The 18,798-nt window shown below is 40.6% G+C and overlaps 1 protein-coding gene across 1 annotated transcript in view; it reads left to right on the top strand.

The window, feature by feature from the left end:
- Positions 1–13,668, top strand: part of LOC119732119 (neurogenic locus notch homolog protein 2-like) — a 58,014-nt gene extending 44,346 nt beyond the window's left edge. Inside the window, exons 23-35 of the mRNA XM_038205551.1 lie at positions 1,465–1,687; positions 3,070–3,293; positions 4,634–4,828; positions 5,252–5,482; positions 5,622–5,792; positions 6,723–6,926; positions 7,760–7,926; positions 8,660–8,783; positions 9,168–9,344; positions 10,240–10,416; positions 10,976–11,149; positions 11,879–12,020; positions 13,173–13,668. Of these exons, the coding sequence (XP_038061479.1) occupies positions 1,465–1,687; positions 3,070–3,293; positions 4,634–4,828; positions 5,252–5,482; positions 5,622–5,792; positions 6,723–6,926; positions 7,760–7,926; positions 8,660–8,783; positions 9,168–9,344; positions 10,240–10,416; positions 10,976–11,149; positions 11,879–12,020; positions 13,173–13,257 (2,294 nt within the window). The 3' untranslated portion in view covers positions 13,258–13,668. The remainder of the gene's footprint in view (positions 1–1,464; positions 1,688–3,069; positions 3,294–4,633; positions 4,829–5,251; positions 5,483–5,621; positions 5,793–6,722; positions 6,927–7,759; positions 7,927–8,659; positions 8,784–9,167; positions 9,345–10,239; positions 10,417–10,975; positions 11,150–11,878; positions 12,021–13,172) is intronic.
- The last annotated feature ends 5,130 nt before the right edge of the window (positions 13,669–18,798 follow it).

Here is an 18,798-nt window from a genome sequence, read left to right on the forward strand (position 1 = left end):
CAGTTAGCCGATAAAGACACCCAACAGGAACCTGGCACCCAATTGAAAAACAGAGGTACCCAGTTAGCCGATAAAGACACCCAACAGGAACCTGGCACCCAATTGAAAAACAGAGGTACCAGTTAGCCGATAAAGACACCCAACAGGAACCCAATTGAAAAACAGAGGTACCAGTTAGCCGATAAAGACTAATTGGCCTTTCCCTGTACTGCCTCGAACCACCCGCAGTGTATTAGGGGTATGAATTTTCGGGTAGTACAGGAACCTGTTACCTTATTGAAAAAAAACAGAGGTACCCAGTTAGCGGATAAAGACACCCAACAGGAACCTGGCACCCAATCGAAAAACAGAGGTACCAGTTAGCCAATAAAGACACCCAACAGGAACCTGGCACCCAATTGAAAAACAGAGGTACCCAGTTAGCCGATAAAGACACCCAACAGGAACTTGACACCCGATTGAAAAAAAAAAACAGAGGTACTTACCCAATAAAGACACCCAACGCACCATACATGCTAACATTCAAATCTCGGAAGTTGATGTTGAGATTGCTTACAACTGTCCACTTGATAATACTACAGCAAGAATACATTGTACAGTGAGCTTTATGGCTTCATGGCAGCTTCTGTGAGCATCGTAAATGTGAAATAGGCCTATGCTTTGTTTTCCTGGGTAGCCTGGTTTTTGTTTTGAAAATTCCCCCAAATGACTTCAAAACCTGAGAAGTATTTATAAGTATAATTTGTATAAAGTTGGTTACGGGTACCCGATCCCATAAACTACAACCGGTTCCGGACATTAACGGTCGGGTATATACTTGCATGGGTACCCAGTTTCGATGCACTTCCCTGCCAGTGTGTGGTTGTATACATTCATCTGAGGAGTATATCAGGTGATCATGGGTTTAAAGGGAATATACAACATTTGCAAACATCGAAAAATGCAACTACCAAGTTTTTACGAAATACCTTACTAGGATGTTGGTAAATGACAGTCTCAAGCATCTTGTAAACTTATGGCACTTGGTGTGAAGTCATTTTCGAGAAAATGGCATTTTTGTATACATTTCCAACGGTGGTCGGCCGACCAGCATTGGAAAAACCTAACTTTTTTCAACTACTGCTCCAAATTTACCATTTTTTTCAGTCCAAATTTTGTTTGCCATTGGTTACATGTTCATGAACGGGTGCAGGCCAGCTAGACTGGTTCCCTTTGCCTTACAATTTTCCATCATCTATAAATTGATCAATTTTTCTTTTGTGGAGTCAGGGAACCAGACTACTTGAAAATTTTTGGTTTTTTTTGGTTTTTCCAACCTTTTCGAACACAAAACTTCAAAAATGTCAGTGTAACAATATTTGATCTATTATACTAACCCCTCAAATAGTTCATTTCTGAAAATTACAGCAAAAGCCAATGATGTACATTCCCTTTAATAGGAATGCAATTTCTTTATTGTCTTAGAGTTGGACACCGACTTTGACCTCAAGTTTTCCAGCTCAGTACCCGGCGCAGACCTGGTACAAGCAGTCAACCTGATTGAAGGCGCACTCACTGGATTGTCAGCCTCGGTGTGGTTCAGATCCACCAGTTGCCATGGTGATATCAACCTCATCACTTTGTCGGCGCCCGGTGGGCAAGCAGTTAGGTTGAGCCAACCGAGCGACCTGATGTTGACCCTCCAAGGGTAAGAAAACTTGTAACATTTTACCCTCAATTTGAAACTTCCTCTCTATGGTTTCTGTGCACGAGTACACCTTCAAAGGCCAGAAACGGAGAGTTGAGGGAGAGCTACACTGGTTCCTGGTCTATCTACTGCGTATTTTGAATGATCCAAAGTAATTGGGGGCGGGGATTAGTCTGGGAGACCATCGCAAGTTAAATTCGAACGTATTCATACGCCAACGACACCTGACGCTCACTCGAAGACGCTGTGACTAATAGCTTTTGCACATTCAGGAAGTCGTGTGTACTATCGCGCACAAACCAGTACAGTGCAGTATGTGCATGTTGTGTGTCCCATCCACGAAGCCCCGAGTCAAAACTGGTAAAAATGGGCCCTCTTTTGTTGGCACATGGAGCCCATGCTTCAACAAAATAGATTTTCAAAACAAGTTTTCCATTTTGACATTTGGTATGTTTTTTTTTTACATTTTTTTGCCATCTTGAACCCTCTGAAAAAGGCTTTATTTTGGGTCATTTTTGTACCTCCAACTAAAAAATACCCACCTTTCGGCTGCGAGTTTTTCCTCGGATCTGCTGATTTTCTCAATATTTCAAATTGGTATATATGACATTTTGGAATTTGAAAGAGGAAAGCCTTGTTCTAACTAAAGATAGGGATGATACCAACAACCCTGTGAAATTATTCCGCCCGAAAAGATACAATATCGTTGGGAAGAAAAACATAATTGAAGGTGGTTTTAAAAACGTGTGTCAATGTGTACACTTCTTTACCTGCGTGAGTAATCAAATTCTTAATACCCGACCTATAAAACTGTGAATACCTTTTTTTTCTCAAAAATATAAATTATCCACTTAGCTGAAACTTTAACAAGTTAGTTATTATGCAAAGTTCTTAAAATTATGAGCAATTTTATTGTTTCAAATGGAGTGCTGTGGAGTGTTGTGGCCTCGTGGTTAAGCGCACTGGGTTCATGGTCGATCTGTGGGTAAAGCTGCAGGTTGTGGGTGCGAGTCCAGCCCGGGGTCAAGGTGTGTGTGCCCTTGAGCAAGGCACTTTGTCACTCACGCTTCTCCCACCCAGGAGTAAATGGGTACCTTTGAGGGCAGAGATTGTTATTGTGATTGAATAAGCTTCCTTTCGCCTAACAGGCTACAGCGAGCTTAATACGCCCCAGGGATCTGAGATGGCATTTGGAATGTTTAATTGGCCCAATGATCAGGGGTATTAATAATGTAAAGCACGTTAATCTTACTTAAAAGCACTATATAAGAACCGTTATTATTATTATCATTAAATGAAAACTAAAAAAAAATGCCCAAAATGCACATAAAGGAAATGATCAGACTACCTTGAATCAGAACGTTGCTTGATGGCATTTTCAGATCCGGGGGGATTTCACTTCACCAGACCTCGGCCGGGGTATCGTCCACGCTCTGCGATGGGCACTGGCACGGCGTGCTGCTGACCTGGCATCGGACAGGGGGGAGTCGGGAGTGGACCGTGTACGTGGATCAAGCCATGACGTCGCAAGGCAATCTGGCCAGTCAGCTGTTTGAGTTACCTGAGGGTCTGGTGCTCACCGTCGGACCACAAGCTGATGAAGACGGTAAGTGTCATGTGGCGTTGGGGCTTGATGGAGTTGATGAAGGGGTTCAAAGAACCTCCTGGTGATTAAGTACCATCGGGGGGGAGGGGGGGGGCAGATCAGCCTCGACTCCATGGGCACCTGCCCTTTCTTTTACTAACCCCTGGCCATGATGAACACGTAAATGACGCTGACTGACTGTTCAGAGCGTACTGCATGCATATTTCGAAGACTGGACGCCCTTTTTTTTCAAAACTGTGCAATACCTGTACGATATGGATTATGGTAGCCTCGTTTTTCGCCCCCCAAAACATGTGTCTTTAGTTGTAAAAGGACAAAGAGGTACGTACATTTAATACAAATACTTGCTGAATAACGCAACGTTGAAACCTCATGTTTGAAAGGATTGATTCTTCAAAAAAATAAAATTCAACTTTTTAAGCACTGCGTCGCCCGTTAGATACATCGACTGCAGTCCTAATTTAAATGTGACACTTTTTGACACATTTGAATTAGACAATTCCAGGGGTTAAGATCGCACAAGGCATGATGGGAAACAACATGGCGCAGCAAGATCGTACCCATGGAAACGAGGTTTGGGGCAGATACTACAGTGCAGATGGACTTTCATGACAACTTGTGAGAGCTCGGGGGGGGGGGGGGGGGAGGGGAGACACTAGTTTGCACATGTGTCACAGGAAGTAAGAAAGACTAACTTATTCTGAGTGTACAAAGCTCGTATCTTCTTTGCATGAGCAACAGGCATTCGTCATTCATTCATTTGTTCATTCACTTTCATGAGGAGCTGGGCCCCTGTCCCCTATGTCCCCATAGTGTTGGAAAGCGATGGATCACTCAGACCACCAGTTTCCAGCTCGATGGATGTTTTCAGGGTCATGTTGGAATGAATTGTATGAAGAGGGGCATCAGGATACCAGAAAATTACATGACTAGCTGGCTCATTATGGCGGAAAACTATTCATTCGAATTCGTATTTTTAATATTTTAGCTACTGTTCATAATAAATGCAATTAATGAATGCGCATAATAAATGCAATTTTATTATTATTATTATTAAAACCTGATGACTGGCTAGCGGAAGGCGATGCTGTGTGATGATGGTGAAGATAGGGGGAAAGGCACCGTATAGAACAGAGTTAGGGAGATGTTGTTGCCAGGCATTCATATATGGTGGCAATTATATTTCTAATGGGGAAGATCCATAATTATTTTAACAATATCTCTAACCCTCAAAGGGCCGGGGGGGGGGGGGGGGGGGCGGAATCAAGGCATAACAATTGAATCATGTTCTAAGCCAAAAGACGTGTTACATTGAAAACTGTGGTTTTATATTTCACCAGTGGAGGGTAGCAACGTGGAGCTGGAACTGACCGGTGTCAACATCTGGGGACGTGCATTGATTGGAGATGAGGTACCAGACATTGCTTCCTCTTGCCAACCGTCCGCTCCTGCCGACGTATTTGCCTGGGGCCAGATGATGTTAATACCTAGCACTGGTATCACCCAAACATTGAGGGCACCCTCCCAGTGCGACGGTAAGCATGATCAAGGGCGTAGCCAGACCAGTTTGATTGGGGGGGGGGAGGGGGGGAGGTAGTGACAGTAAATTTGCCAGGTAGCCAGGAATTGTGTTCTGGGCAACTAGACACCATCCGAGTAGTGGAGCCGCCATTCAAATCCAATGATCTTGGACATTATTGGGCAGTAGGTGGCTCTCTTCCTTGCGGCAAATTTTGCCGATAAACATGATTTTATCCACAGTCATTTAATGTTTGGTTCAAAAGTATAGAAAATAGTGTTCTTTGTTAAAATAAAAACTTGTGAGTAAAGTAGCAAAGAAAAAATATGAAAAATCTCTGAGCATGATTTCGTGTGCTACAGAAATGCTCGTTGGGAACATTTACAAATCCTGGTTTTGTCGTCACATTTTGCAATTCATTTTTGTTTAAATGTGACAGATTTTGACGAGTGTTCGAGCAACCCTTGCCAAACTGGCGAGTGTGAGAACCACCTGGGAACGTTTGTGTGTCGCTGCCCGCCGGGACGGGAGGGAGACCGATGCCAGACCAAGACTGACTACTGTCAGCCAGACTCATGCCTCAACCAAGCCGGGTGCCACAGTGAGAACTTAGTTTACATGTGTGCTTGCCCAGCTGGTTTTAACGGCACACGCTGCGAGTTGGATATTGGTGAGTAGATTTGGGGTCCAGTTACTTGAGTTAATCCCCTGTCCAAGTCTTAAGTCACAAAAAGGCAATCACAACTTATCTTATCGCTAAAAAGACATTACAATAAAAAAAATTGAATAAATACAATTCTTGATTTCAGTGAATGGTGGTTGGGGATCCTGGACTCCGTTTTCCGATTGCACAAAGTCCTGCGGAGGAGGAAAACTGTTCCGATCCCGTGCCTGCGATAGTCCACTGCCGTTGAACGGAGGGCTGGCCTGCCCTGGAGAAGGACGGCAGTTGCAACAGTGCAACACTGGCAAATGCCCAGGTGAGAGGTAGTTCTATTCCATCAGCTAGGTCAAAGTGCAGAATATCTTTTGCAGAACGAAACAGATTTAACATGATGAATTAAAAGTTGTAAAAGATTTGAATTTGCTTTCAACAATGTATGCTCTGGCTAAGTTGTTCTAATAACAAAAAATTAACGGTGCCGTCATAAAATATTAGAGCGCCCTCTAGTGGCATATTATAGATGATTATAGATGAAAACTGATGTGACATCATCATAACGTCATCACGTGACATTTGAGGTCATAATTCAAAGCCCCATGAGAATGTAATCACATGCCAATATTTATTATGAACAGAACTACACATCCTTAAAGGAAGGAACTTATGCTTGAAACTTTGCAGTCATGCTGTTCTTTTCTTCCCTTTTTTGTGTTTATCTGTTTTGTTTCATTTTGTTGCATTTTACTTCATTTGTTGTTTCAATTTAATTGTTGTTTCAATTCAATTCAACAGAACTTCAATTCATTTATTTTTTATTTTTTTGATTGTGTTACTTATTTTGCTTTGTTTCATACAATTTAAATTTTTTGTTAATTTTGTCTCTTACTGTTTCAGTGTTTCATTGTTCTTTGCTTTGTGGACTCACATGTAGTACTTGTGCACATAGTGCTTGAAGTCCCGAGCCACAATCCTGGCCAAAATGCTTGGGACATGTCCACACAATGAGCATACCCTCCCCGGTCCCCCGCTACCCAGTCAATGTTGTCATCTCGCGCTTGAGCACAGACCACGCAATAAGAGAAAACATTGGCCCGGGGGCCGGGGGGGGGGGGGGCCAGCGAGTTTTGGCCGTGATTGTATGCTGGCCCTTCAAGGGCCCCCCCCCAAAAAAGGAGCAAATTTCAAAAAGATTTAAAGATTTCCACTCAATTTTTCCAATCGCTGCCATCTATTTTATTTTCCGCAGCTTGCATCAATCTGAGTCAGCCGATGAGAGGATCACTACATTGCAACCAAACGGAAAACAACAAACACTGCCGCATTGCTTGCAACGCTGGCTACAACTTTGACAGGAGTCCTTTGGTGGAGTTCCACTGTGGGCAGAGTACCAACTACGCCTGGAATCACCAGACTATTGATAATCCCTATGCCAAGCTGCCATCTTGCATCAGTGCGTATTTTATTTTTTTCAGTGACCACTGATTTAAAGTTTCTTAGACTATCTCCCCTTGCTCTTGAACTTAAGTTTAGTTTTTGCAAATTTTCTGTTTGCATGTTTTGTTTTCACTGATTTAAAAAAAAAAAAGTTTCATATTGGGGTCTGCAAGCCTCTCAAACAACTGTAACCTGTGGAGACACAATGACTTAATTGTCCAACTGGAACCAGATTGCTGGTGCCAAAGCATTCCAGTTGGGACGCCAAAAAAATGGAGGGGGGGGGACAGTCACAAAAATCTGAAGCCTGTGTATGAGAAATGTAGAATGGTGTATAACCAATACATGTACAAAGACATTGGCTGCACACTATCTACGGCTGTATAAATGCATGTGTGGCGTGTTTTTGTGTTAAGTATCAATGTTATAATGCTTTCATTGGCCCCAAATTTTATGAATCTTAAACAGCAAAGAAAATAAGCATAATTCATCTACTTGCAGATAAAGTGTTCGGGGATATGACTCATATCTTGTGTAGAACTACCTTGACTGTTTCGTTATAAGCGGTAAAAATGGACATGAAATCAAATTGTTAGCTTTGATGCGTTCTGCTTAAGATGGGTTGATGAAATTGGTCTGAGGACCCGTCTTAGCTAAGATCGATCTTAGAGCGAGGACTCGTCTTAATTCCTACGACGAGTTGCAAGATATGACGAGTCTCGTGAAATCGGCCCCATCCAGGAAATAAAATGTTTGCCTTTTAAGTTGATGATATTCTGCATGGATTTATTCATAATGAAATAATTTTGGGTTTTTTCCCCCCTTGTTTTTGAACTTACACTTTCACAGAGGCAGTAAATCGCATTGGGACGGCCGCACAAATCGGATTCACTGTGCCGCAAGTTTCCTGCACTTCAGAGGACCAAAAAGTCAGCATTATGCGGAGCGTTAGGCAGAGTCAAGCATTGACAAGCGTGGACTGTTTGAGGGACAGCTCTTGCACTTCTACAGTTTCGGTGAGTTTTTGTGAATAGTGTGTGCGTGAGAATGGTGATATATAGTTCTATAGACGTATATCCCAGCACATGACCAGAGGGGGCTGCACCTGGCGCACCTCCCCACCCCCTCCCTATTTTTCACCTTTTCAACCCGTGTGCCAGAACCTGTATCATGCAGTGGCTTGGAAAAGTGTAGTGACACGACAACAACCACCTTCTCTAAAAAAAAATAGGAGGTGTATCTTGTCTCTTTTCCTTGTTTCTGCTGTAAAAGTAAAGGAGAGTGACCATCTCTCTTTTGAAGCGATTGGGCCAGACTGGAGTCCATGAAATGCTGCTGTGGGGGGATCGCCACACCTCCTCCACAGCGGGTCTGTAACCATCCCAGCATTGAATAATGCCGGTACCCATTGAACACCTGGGTTGAGACGAGTAATTGAGGTAAAGCACCTTACTGCAGGCCACGGCGGGGCTCGAACCCACAATCTCACGATGATCCTGTGCTCCACTGCTATACCACACGTGCCCCATGTAAACTGGTTATTTAATCACTTCAAAAACAGAAATTTTCATCCACATGAGCAAATACATGTAGACTAGTTATTTGATTTGTTTCTGAAAATGTATCAAAACAAATATCTCTAAAGGCCTCAGAAAGGTCTCAACTACAAAATGTGTGCGTTGTCGTCTCAAATCTTTAAGAAAATAATCTACAGGTCTCATTGGTATGTTTGTTTGTTTCTCTTTCCAGGTCGTCAACTGTGGGACTGGTGGGGGTCGTGCCGCAAGACAGTCTGAGTCGAGTAACGTCAAGATTAAAGTCACTTTCTTTACCAACACAACAGCTGGGAACACCACTGGATTGACTGAGGAAGGTGGGATTTTCGTGTTTTAATTTCCCCTTGTCTGTATGACTTCTTGTTTTTGTTGCGGTACCTACAGCTACGTCATATTCAAACCACAGCCAACTGACTCTGGCAAGCTCTGTACTGTGGTCGAGTGGTAAAACATCTGCACTAGAAAGCAGGAGATCGGTAGTTCGAGTCCCACCAGTGGCGTAAGTAGGGTTGAGCTGTTAAGGGGACACCTGATGGGGGTATACCAGTTTTTCAAGGGGGCACGGAGGGCAACATTCATATTGTTTGTGTGCAATTCAAAATTTCAAATGGGGCCACTTGGGGGGGGGGGGAGAGGACCTTCGCAGCCTCAATTCCATGATTTTCTAAAGTTTCTCTGCTTTTTCCCTTTCTTTTCTGTAGCTGAAGACAATGACGTTGTCAGGCAGGCCGGTGAGCTGTTGATGGAGCTCATACAATCTGGAGACTTCATGATAACCACGGATGGCGGGGTCGTGCGGCCAGACCCGGCAACATTGGTGGAGGATGGGTGGGACTTGTGTCCGGACGGAACAGTGGAGAGCCCGGGCGGATTTTGTGGTAAGTATGGAGATTTGAAGGTTTGCATGGTGGAAAGATACTAATACAAGATAAGCTTGCGACTGCACCATGTGAATAAATCTCTCAGTTTTGTGAGTATGTGTGGTTCTAAAAAGAACAGGAGGAACTCAATGTTTCGATACGCTCCAGTAATCATCCAGCATCCCTCAGTTAACTTGCATCCTTCTCAGCGTCATCAGTTTCGAGCTTCACCAGTTTGCATCCTTCTCACGCCTCACTGCACCCATCCATATAACATTGCATCATCGTTGGAATCCCTCATTCTTCTGATGACGGTCAGAGCATACTGTTGGAAATGTTGAGTCCCTCCGGTTCTTTTCAGAACCACACATACTCACAAAAGAGATTTATTCACATGGTGCTACCGCAAACCTATCTGTCTTATGTGGACATGGCAGTGTTGTTTGGCTCGAGTCTGCGACTTGGACTTTGAGTCCGTCTTGAATCACAATTTCGGTGACTTGGACTCGACTCGAGTCACATCGGAAAAAGACTTGGACTCAAACTTGGACTGGACCATTGTAACTTGGTCTCGACACTTGTGAGCATTAATTTTCTGCCGACGGTTCCATCACGGCGCAAGCAAATCGTGAGTTGAACTGAGGACACTGTAAGCTTTGCCCACTGCACACGTGGGCAGCCAACACGTGCACCTCTCCAATGCAATACTGCCTGTTGCAGTCGCGTGCCTCATACGTGCGTGCAAGCAATATTTCAGACTTTTGTGCATGCATGTCAGATACAATAGTCAAGGCTGCGATTGGTTGCAACATTGGGTGGGGCTAAGTGGATTTGTCTATTGAACTTATAGCTCTTTAATACTGAACTTATTACAGCTTATTTTATATGATCCCTGATGTATTTTCCCCCATAGTTCACTGTGGACCGGGAACCTTTCTGACCACAAGCATTGTCCAGGAATTGGACCTGGAATGCCGGCCGTGCCCGACTAACACCTACCAGGACCAGGAGAAACAGACGGAATGCAAGGCGTGTCCCAACGGAATGGTTACCAATGGCAAAGGGGCATGCAACCTCACTGAGTGCTACGGTGAGTCCTGGGCCCAGTCTGGCACAGTTGCTACAAGCAGGAAATTTGTTTAGCAAATATGAATACATGTCGAGTAGAAATCAGGCTTTCAAGTGTCCCTACTTTCCCTGTTTTTTCTAGTTTGCTCCTACTTTTCCTATTTCTTTCTTGAAGGTCTTACAGAATTTTCTTCTTTTTTTTTGTTCCTCAACTCCAAAAAATGAAATCTCATCGAATATTTTCCACACACCTGTTGAGCAATGGTATTATGGGGACCCAAGACACTATATGGAGGTAGCAGAAAGTCCCCATAACTTGGTCATAATTTACCTAACAATAACAAATCTTTCCCATAACGCGGTGACGGCCCACCTATCTTTGCCTACTACAATGGCGACGCTGACTTTCCAGTACCCCGATGTTAAGGGCGGGTCATGTGTGTCATTGAGAGTCCTCCAATTAGGTACGATACTTTTCAAAAACAGTGTGACATATCATATGACACAATCTCGGCCAATCAAGAGTCAGAATCCATGGATGAGTTTAATTAACAATGTATGCTATTTTTATCCATATCCAGTGCAATGCACCGAGGGCACCTATTACGAGAGGAGTGATGTCATTGGTGAAAATCAGTGCGAGCCCTGCCCGATAAATACGTACAATCCTACGAAAGGCATGGACTACTGTGTGTCATGCCCGGAGGGTATGGTTACCGATGGGATGGGCGCCAGCCATGAGACAGAGTGTCATGGTAAGTTGTAAGGGGTTGGGAAATGGAGTATAGAGTATCAATAATTGTTTTTAACGCCTGAAGGGTGCTATTGTACTCAAGGCAGTGGAAATTATGTCTATTATCAAAGACAAGGTAAGTTTTATGAGACCCATTATGTAGCACCTTATAAGGGTTTACAAGGTGCTGCAGCGCATATTGCAGCCACTGCCAGAAACACTGCGGCAAACCCCTTCTTTTAGCAATAAGTGTAACTCGGTTCTCTAAATGTGAATTACACAACACAAGCACCATGTTCCCACAGTCAGGATTCAAACCCATAATGTACCACGGCACACTGAGTCGAACCCCGTAACCATTGGACCACAGCACCCCACTCTGAATTTCTGAATGAAATTTAAAGGAACATAATGTCCTGTAACAAATAACATTGCTCGTTTGCATTTGCAGGCCTTTGTACAGTTATGGTTTTCAATAACACGCTTCAGTTCAGAAGGTTTTGAGCGAGATTCTATAAAGCGCGTAGCCCGCATTGTATATGGGGTTAATGTGCATGTAATTTTTTTCAGACTAGACACGTGGTTGTTCTTAACCAATTGTATTACATTGTATTTATTCCCTTGTGAATCCATAAAACCACTGGCCTATTTGGGTGGTACAGAGCCAGGGAAAATTAGGTTAATTGTTAACTGAGTAATAAAATATAATTACTGGACGGATTCATTTAAATTTTTTTATTGATATTTTCAGAGCCTTGGATGTCCACAGCTTCTGCCACGACGCCTGTTGAAACTCCTTCCCCGGGCTTAGACATTGGGTTGTTAGCTGGCGTCATAGTGGGCGCTGTTCTTCTCATCATAATCTTAGTGGTTTGCACTGTCATTGTTTGCCGGTAAGTTTCTTGGCTACTTGTACACGGAGCCCATGTGTACTGGATTCTTTTACATGCATTACACAACACATGGGACCTAGGGCTTGCAAATATGCAAACAAGCAATTTTATTTGTTGCAGGACATTATGTTCCTTTAAATTTCGTTCAGAAATTCAAAGTTTTGAAAAATGCATAGGCTTATATACCAACTTTAAAATACTGGTGTCAATGTTTTTACCTTTTTATGTATACTCTGTCTAGATCCTCTCCCCCAATTTATCAAAGGTATTCAAGCGATTTTTAAGGGGTGGCTGTTTCGTTGAAGTCCAAGACTTTTTCATAGACGGCAGCAAGGGAGGATCCAGGGGGGCCAAAGGGGGCATAGCCCCCCCCCCCAACCAATTTTTGTTTTTTTATGTGACATTGCAATAAAGGCAGGCAATGAGTACACCACCATCTTTTCCTCAAAAAAAAACATCGGCTAAAGTGGTCAGAAATTGCCTCAGATCGCACCACAGAGCATCTAGAATCCAAAAAACGCCGTAAGTTTTTTGACCCACTTTTTGGGGGGACCAAATTTGTTTTGGCCCTCCCAAAATTGTGTTCTGGATCTGCCCTTGGACGGCAGGTTTAGATGGGCAGTTTGCAGTCAATATACGGAAAGACACGAAGGCCTGATGAGACAGTGAATCAGGATATGCAATATTGAGTGAAGACCATGGGTGCACGAGGGGGGGGGGCCAAGGGGGCACTTGCCCCCCCCCCCCGGAAAAGCAAAAAAAAAAAAAAAAAAAAAGAGGAAGGGAAAAAAAGAGAGAAAAAAAGAAAGAAAAATAGATGCAAAGTCAAAGTGGTGTAAATGTAATGGGGTGGGGGGGGCGTGGTCATTGGCGTAGCCAGGAATTTTTTAGTGGGGGGGTGCGGGGGGGGGGGGGGGGGCCTGGAACATTTCATGTGGGGGCGTCATGTAGATCAATGATAATTTTTTTTAGAAACTCAAAATCTCAGTGGGGGGGGGGGGGGTGACTGGGGGGGCGACAAGGTTTTAAGGGGGCTGTCCCCCCCCCCAATCCCAAACCATTCCCCTCACACCCACCCTTGTTTGCTGTGCAAATTCCAACACACTTAAAATTAACATTTCTTTATGTCTTTACTTCAATTGTGATTTCTAGCTGTGCGGGGCACAGGTCCAAACCATCTCAGAGACAGCCGTGCCAAGCAGCAAACGATCATGAGCTTAAACTGAGAGATAAGTAAAGCAAAGAGTGAAGATGTAAGTGATTTGTAAATGTTATAACGTGAACTGGGCCTGAATAAGGATGAGAATCCATGTTTAATTTCATAAACAGTCAGTGAAATTTTCACACAACATTTAAAGGTGCTCTCTCCTTGCTCTTCTTGAGTTTAAACCCCCAAACAAGATTTTGTTTTTAAATTGCTATTTTTTTGTATCAATACACGTTATTCTCTTGAAAATGAGACATTGACCTCAATCAAAAACAAATTTGCCCACGTTTAATTGTTGAATAATAATAACTTTACACATTTCAAATTATTTGCTGCCAGACAATAATTTATGCATATCTTTTGTTCGTTATACGTGGTGCAAAAGTACCCCCCCCCAAAAAAAAGGCATAATTTTAGAGGGTTGAAAACCGGTATCGAAAATGGAAAACAAATGCAAATTGGGAAACTTGGCTGGGAGAAAAAAAAGATGAAAATTGATGATGAAAAAAAGATGAAGTCATGATGACGTTATCACATGACATGTTACGTCATATTAAAGGTGCATTTTTCTACGGCCTATGTCTTCATAACTATATTGGTCGAGATCACTCTGCATTTTTCTACTGAACCTGTATGTGCTATCACATGACATAAAAATACAAAAACAAATAGTGGAAAGAGCCCTATGTTTGTCCACAAACATATACATCTAGTTTTCAGTAAAAATGAAACCATGTCGTATCCTGACAATGATATTAGAATAATCGCATAAACTCTCTGGGGTAGCCAAGTAGAAGGCAGGGCAAAACTATGAACCCTTAGCATTATAAAGCATGTTATTTTTAACATTGGAAGCAGCAGGTTTTTAAATAAATGTTATGATAAGTGCTAGTTAGCATGGTTATGAGAGTGTTCTGATTTGTTTTTTGATATAAGTTTTTCGTTTTGCTGAAATATCACAAACCTTTATTGTGATCCGTGGACAAGCTAAAACAAACGGCGTAAGTGTTCAAAATTCCATAACTGAAAAAGTACATGAGTGATTTGAATGATTCTTTCACTAAAAGTAATATTATTTGGGCTCTCAATATCCTAGATCTGGAAAGCGCTACCCACAGAACTTCTTAAAAACAAAAATTATTTTTGATTATTTTTTTTGTTGTTTTACTCTTATTTAGACATTATGAATGTCATACTTCAAAGTGTTAAAAAAACCGGTTGACAGGCATTCTTGATTCTTTCTGAAAAAAAAAGAGAACTTTTAAACTGAAATTTCATTTAAATGAAAAATTGGGGATTTTTTGTTTGTTTTTGTTTTTGTTTAAACATGGAAGTGTAACATAGTTGCCTGTAATGCCTTATGAGATGTGTTTTAGCTTGCAAGGCAGTTTAAAAAAAAAAAACATCATTGTAACCAGATGTAGCCTATGTAGAATTTTTCGCCTAGGGAATTTGAATGTACCCAAAGGTATATAGAATTTTGTTGCCAAGGAAAAAAAACCCAAATTTTTCTTTATCTTCAATGATGTTTTTATGTTGACAAATGTAATTTGTATAGGCAGGAAAGGTCATGTTCACCATCATAGAGCTGTATTATTACATATGTGTGTTTGGGAGTGTGTGTTCACCTATATTCTAATATTCAATTTCGTCCAGCAACATCAATTTAGTGCACTTCCAATGTTTAATTTCGTCTTTTGTCATATAATTACAAATTTACATCAAGCAAATTTAAACTATGAGCACACATATTCGTCTAGGGTTATTTGATTTCGTCTCGTCTACGCCAAACCTTGTTATTTAAAAAGCAAATTCGTCTCATGCAACACAATTGCATTTTGTTCAATTTTGTCATATTCCACAATGATATCTTCAGTTGAAGCCATGGAGGCCGCTGATAAGAACACATTTTTATTAACGTTTTCTTCTTGTATTTTATCATTAATCATTTTCGTTTGTTAATGTAAATTTGCTTTGATTTGTTGTTCTTGATAGTATTTACACTTTGTGGTAACTAGTGTGATAAACCCATGCGAATGTTCCGAATTGTGCTCGAGGACACAGGAAAATACTTCAGCACGCACCAGACTACTTTACTTAAAGGGAATATACATCATTTCAGAAATGAACTTTTTGGGGGGTCAGAATAATAGATCAAATATTGTTACACTGACATGTTTGAAGTTTTGGGTTCGAAAAAGCTGGAAAACCAAGAAAAACCAAAAATGTTCAAGTAGTCTGGTTCCCTGACTCCACTAAGATGAAATGGATCAATTTAAAGATGCCAGAAAATTGTAAGGTAAGGTAACCAGTCTAGCTGGCCTGCACCCGTTCATGAACATGGTACCAATAGCAAACAAAATTTGGACTGAAAAACAATGGTAAATTTGGAGCAGTAATTGAAAATAGTTGGGTTTTTCCAACGGTGGTCGGCCGACCACCGTTGGAAATCTATACAAAAATACCACTTTTCTTGAAAATGACTTCACACCAGATGCCATAATTGTACAGGATTTTTACACTTTCATTACCAACATCCTAGTAAGGTATTTCGTAAAAGTTTGGTAGTTTTGTTTTTCGATGTTTGCAAATGTTGTATATTCCCTTTAACACAAGTTTTAAAATTGATTGATAGAAGACGAATTTGATCTCTAAATGCTGTCATTCGACTGTAGCTGAGACGAATTCAATCAGTATCGACGAATATTCTTGACAAGTACGGGACTCACTGGCCAGATTTTGAAATCGAATGATAAATTACTTAATTGGTTTCGGTAAAAACATGTCAAATTCTTCTCGGACGAAATTGAATATTACAGCTCGTGAATTTGAAAGGATTGGTTTTTTTTTTTCAATAAACGGTTAAATTGTGTGTTAAGGACTATGAGTGTTAAGCTTCTTCTTTTTCAACAGTATTCTTTTTAATTCAGTATATATATATAGCTTGTTTTCTAGTCATGGAGTTTTAAAGGTAATTGTTTGGCAAGCCTCTATATAGCTGTTTTTTTCATACTTGTAATGGAATTTTAAGGTTGGAGTAATTGTTTGGCAAGCCTCTATATAGCTGTTTTTTTCATATTTGTAATGCAATTTTAAGGTTGGAGTAATTGTTTGGCAAGCCTCTATATAGCTGGTTTTTTTTCATACTTGTAATGGAATTTTAAGGTTGGAGTAATTGTTTGGCAAGCCTCTATATAGCTGTTTTTTTCATACTTGTAATGGAATTTTAAGGTTGGAGTAATTGTTTGGCAAGCCTCTATATAGCTGTTTTTTTCCATACTTGTAATGGAATTTTAAGGTTGGAGTAATTGTTTGGCAAGCCTCTATATAGCTGTTTTTTTCATACTTGTAATGGAATTTTAAGGTTGGAGTAATTGTTTGGCAAGCCTCTATAAAGCTGTTTTTTAATATTTGTAATGCAATTTTAAGGTTGGAGTAATTGTTTGGCAAGCTCATAGCTTTCATTTTCATATGTCAAGGAATTTTAAGGTGTGAGTTATTGTGGCAAGCATATATAGCCTGTTTTTTATGTTTTTCGTGGAATTTTAAGGTTTTAGTAATTCTGTGCCAAGCCTATTGAAAAGTCTATATATATATAGAGCTTTTTTCAAATTTGTTACGGAATTTTAGGGTTCGAGTGTATTGTTTAGAAAGCCAGATCCTGTATATGGTTTCTCATATTTGTTATTGAATTGTATTTTGAGTAATTCTGTAGCAAGCCCCATACATAGCCCTTTTTCTCTAATTTGTCACGGAATTTTTTTTTTTTATCGATGTACTATACATTTGTTCTACTTTTTGTCATTGATTTCTTTTCCATGCTTTCGGTGGTTTAACTAAACCAAGTCACACGTTACATGGGAAAAATATACGATTACTCAGAGTAGTGTTGTAGTGACTGTTGCTAGAATAAATGAATGATACGTTAACTATGTTAACTACAGTCAACCAAAAAAGAAAGTCCCCCCTTCCAATACGTTTTTGTCTAACTCAAAAACTACTGAGCACCTCTCGCTCAAATAACGACTAATCAGTACAGAAATTCCTTAGCAATCCAGCCATACTCTCTATTTGGCCCAAAACAGTGATAATGTGCACGAATTTATATAGACTTTCCAAACTGAATTACTCAAACCTTAAAATTCCATTACAAATACGAAAAAACAAGCTGTAATAATACAGCTTGTTTTTTCGTATTTGTAATGGAATTTTAAGGATTAACCATAACATTTGACACAACACGTTTAAAAATTGATGTGAACCGTGGAAGAATACATTTAATATGATTAAAGGAAAGAAGTGCTTAGAATTACGAAAAATTCCTTTCTACAAGAGGGCGCCCTACACAACCGCTGATCAGCACCGTAAACACTTTTAAACAAAAATACAACACTCTAGGGTTGTTGAGACGATAACTCAAGAACAACATATCACTTTGGATTGAAATTGCGAACATTTATTACCATAAGATTTGTCACAACCCGTTTGAAAATTGACGTGAACCGTGGAAGAATACATTTAATATGATTTAAAGAAAATAGGCCAAATCTTTGAAATCTTTGAAATCATGGCAGTCGCAATATTGTATGATACTCTCTTTGCATCCATATTCATTTCTGCGTCGTTTGGAAAAAAAGTCATTTTTTGGGCCAAATTTGATGAAAAATGTAAGACTAACCCCTTGCAATTTTTTTCAATTTTGGTCAAAAAATGAAATTGCGCCAAACTTCCAAGAAAGATGCCCAAGGAACCCTAGAAGACATTCCAACTCGATATCTAGACAGATGTGCCCTTAGACAGGAACAATGCGTCGAAAACTTGAGTCAAAATCAGTGGAAAATATGATTTTTTTTCTCAATAAATCGAAAATTTGTAACCAAATCTTTGAAATAATGGCAGTCTGAATACGGTATGATACTCTCCTTGCATGAAAAGTCATTTCTGCGTCGTTTGGAGAAAAGTCATTTTTTGGCCAAATTTGATGAAAAATGTAAGGCTAACCTCTTGCATTTTTTTTCAATTTTGGCCAAAAAATGAAATTGCGCCAAACTTCCAGGAAAGATGCCCAAGGAACCCTAGAAGACATTCCAACTCGATTTCTGGACAGATGTGCCCTTAGACAGGAACAATGCATCGAAAATTTGAGTCAAAATCAGTGAAAAATATGATTTTTTTTTTTCTCAATAACTCGATTGTTTGTGACCAAATCTTTGAAATTATGACAGTCTGAATATTGTATGATGCTCTCCTTGCAACAAAAGTCATTTCTGCGTCGTTTGGAGAAAAGTCAATTTTTGGCCAAATTTGATGAAAAATGTATGGCTAACCTTTTGCAATTTTTTTCAATTTTGGCCAAAAAATGAAATTGCGCCAAACTTCCAGGAAAAATCCCCAAGGAACCCTAGAAGACATTCCAACTCGATTTCTGGACAGATATGCCGTTAGACAGGAACAATGCATCGAAAATTTAAGTCAAAATCAGTGAAAAATGTGATTTTATTTCTCAATAACTCGATTGTTTGTCACCAAATCTTTGAAATTATGACAGTCTGAATATTGTATGATGCACTC

The sequence above is a fragment of the Patiria miniata genome, unplaced genomic scaffold (assembly GCF_015706575.1).
Source record: "Patiria miniata isolate m_02_andy unplaced genomic scaffold, ASM1570657v1 HiC_scaffold_1, whole genome shotgun sequence".
Lineage (NCBI taxonomy): Eukaryota > Metazoa > Echinodermata > Asteroidea > Valvatida > Asterinidae > Patiria > Patiria miniata.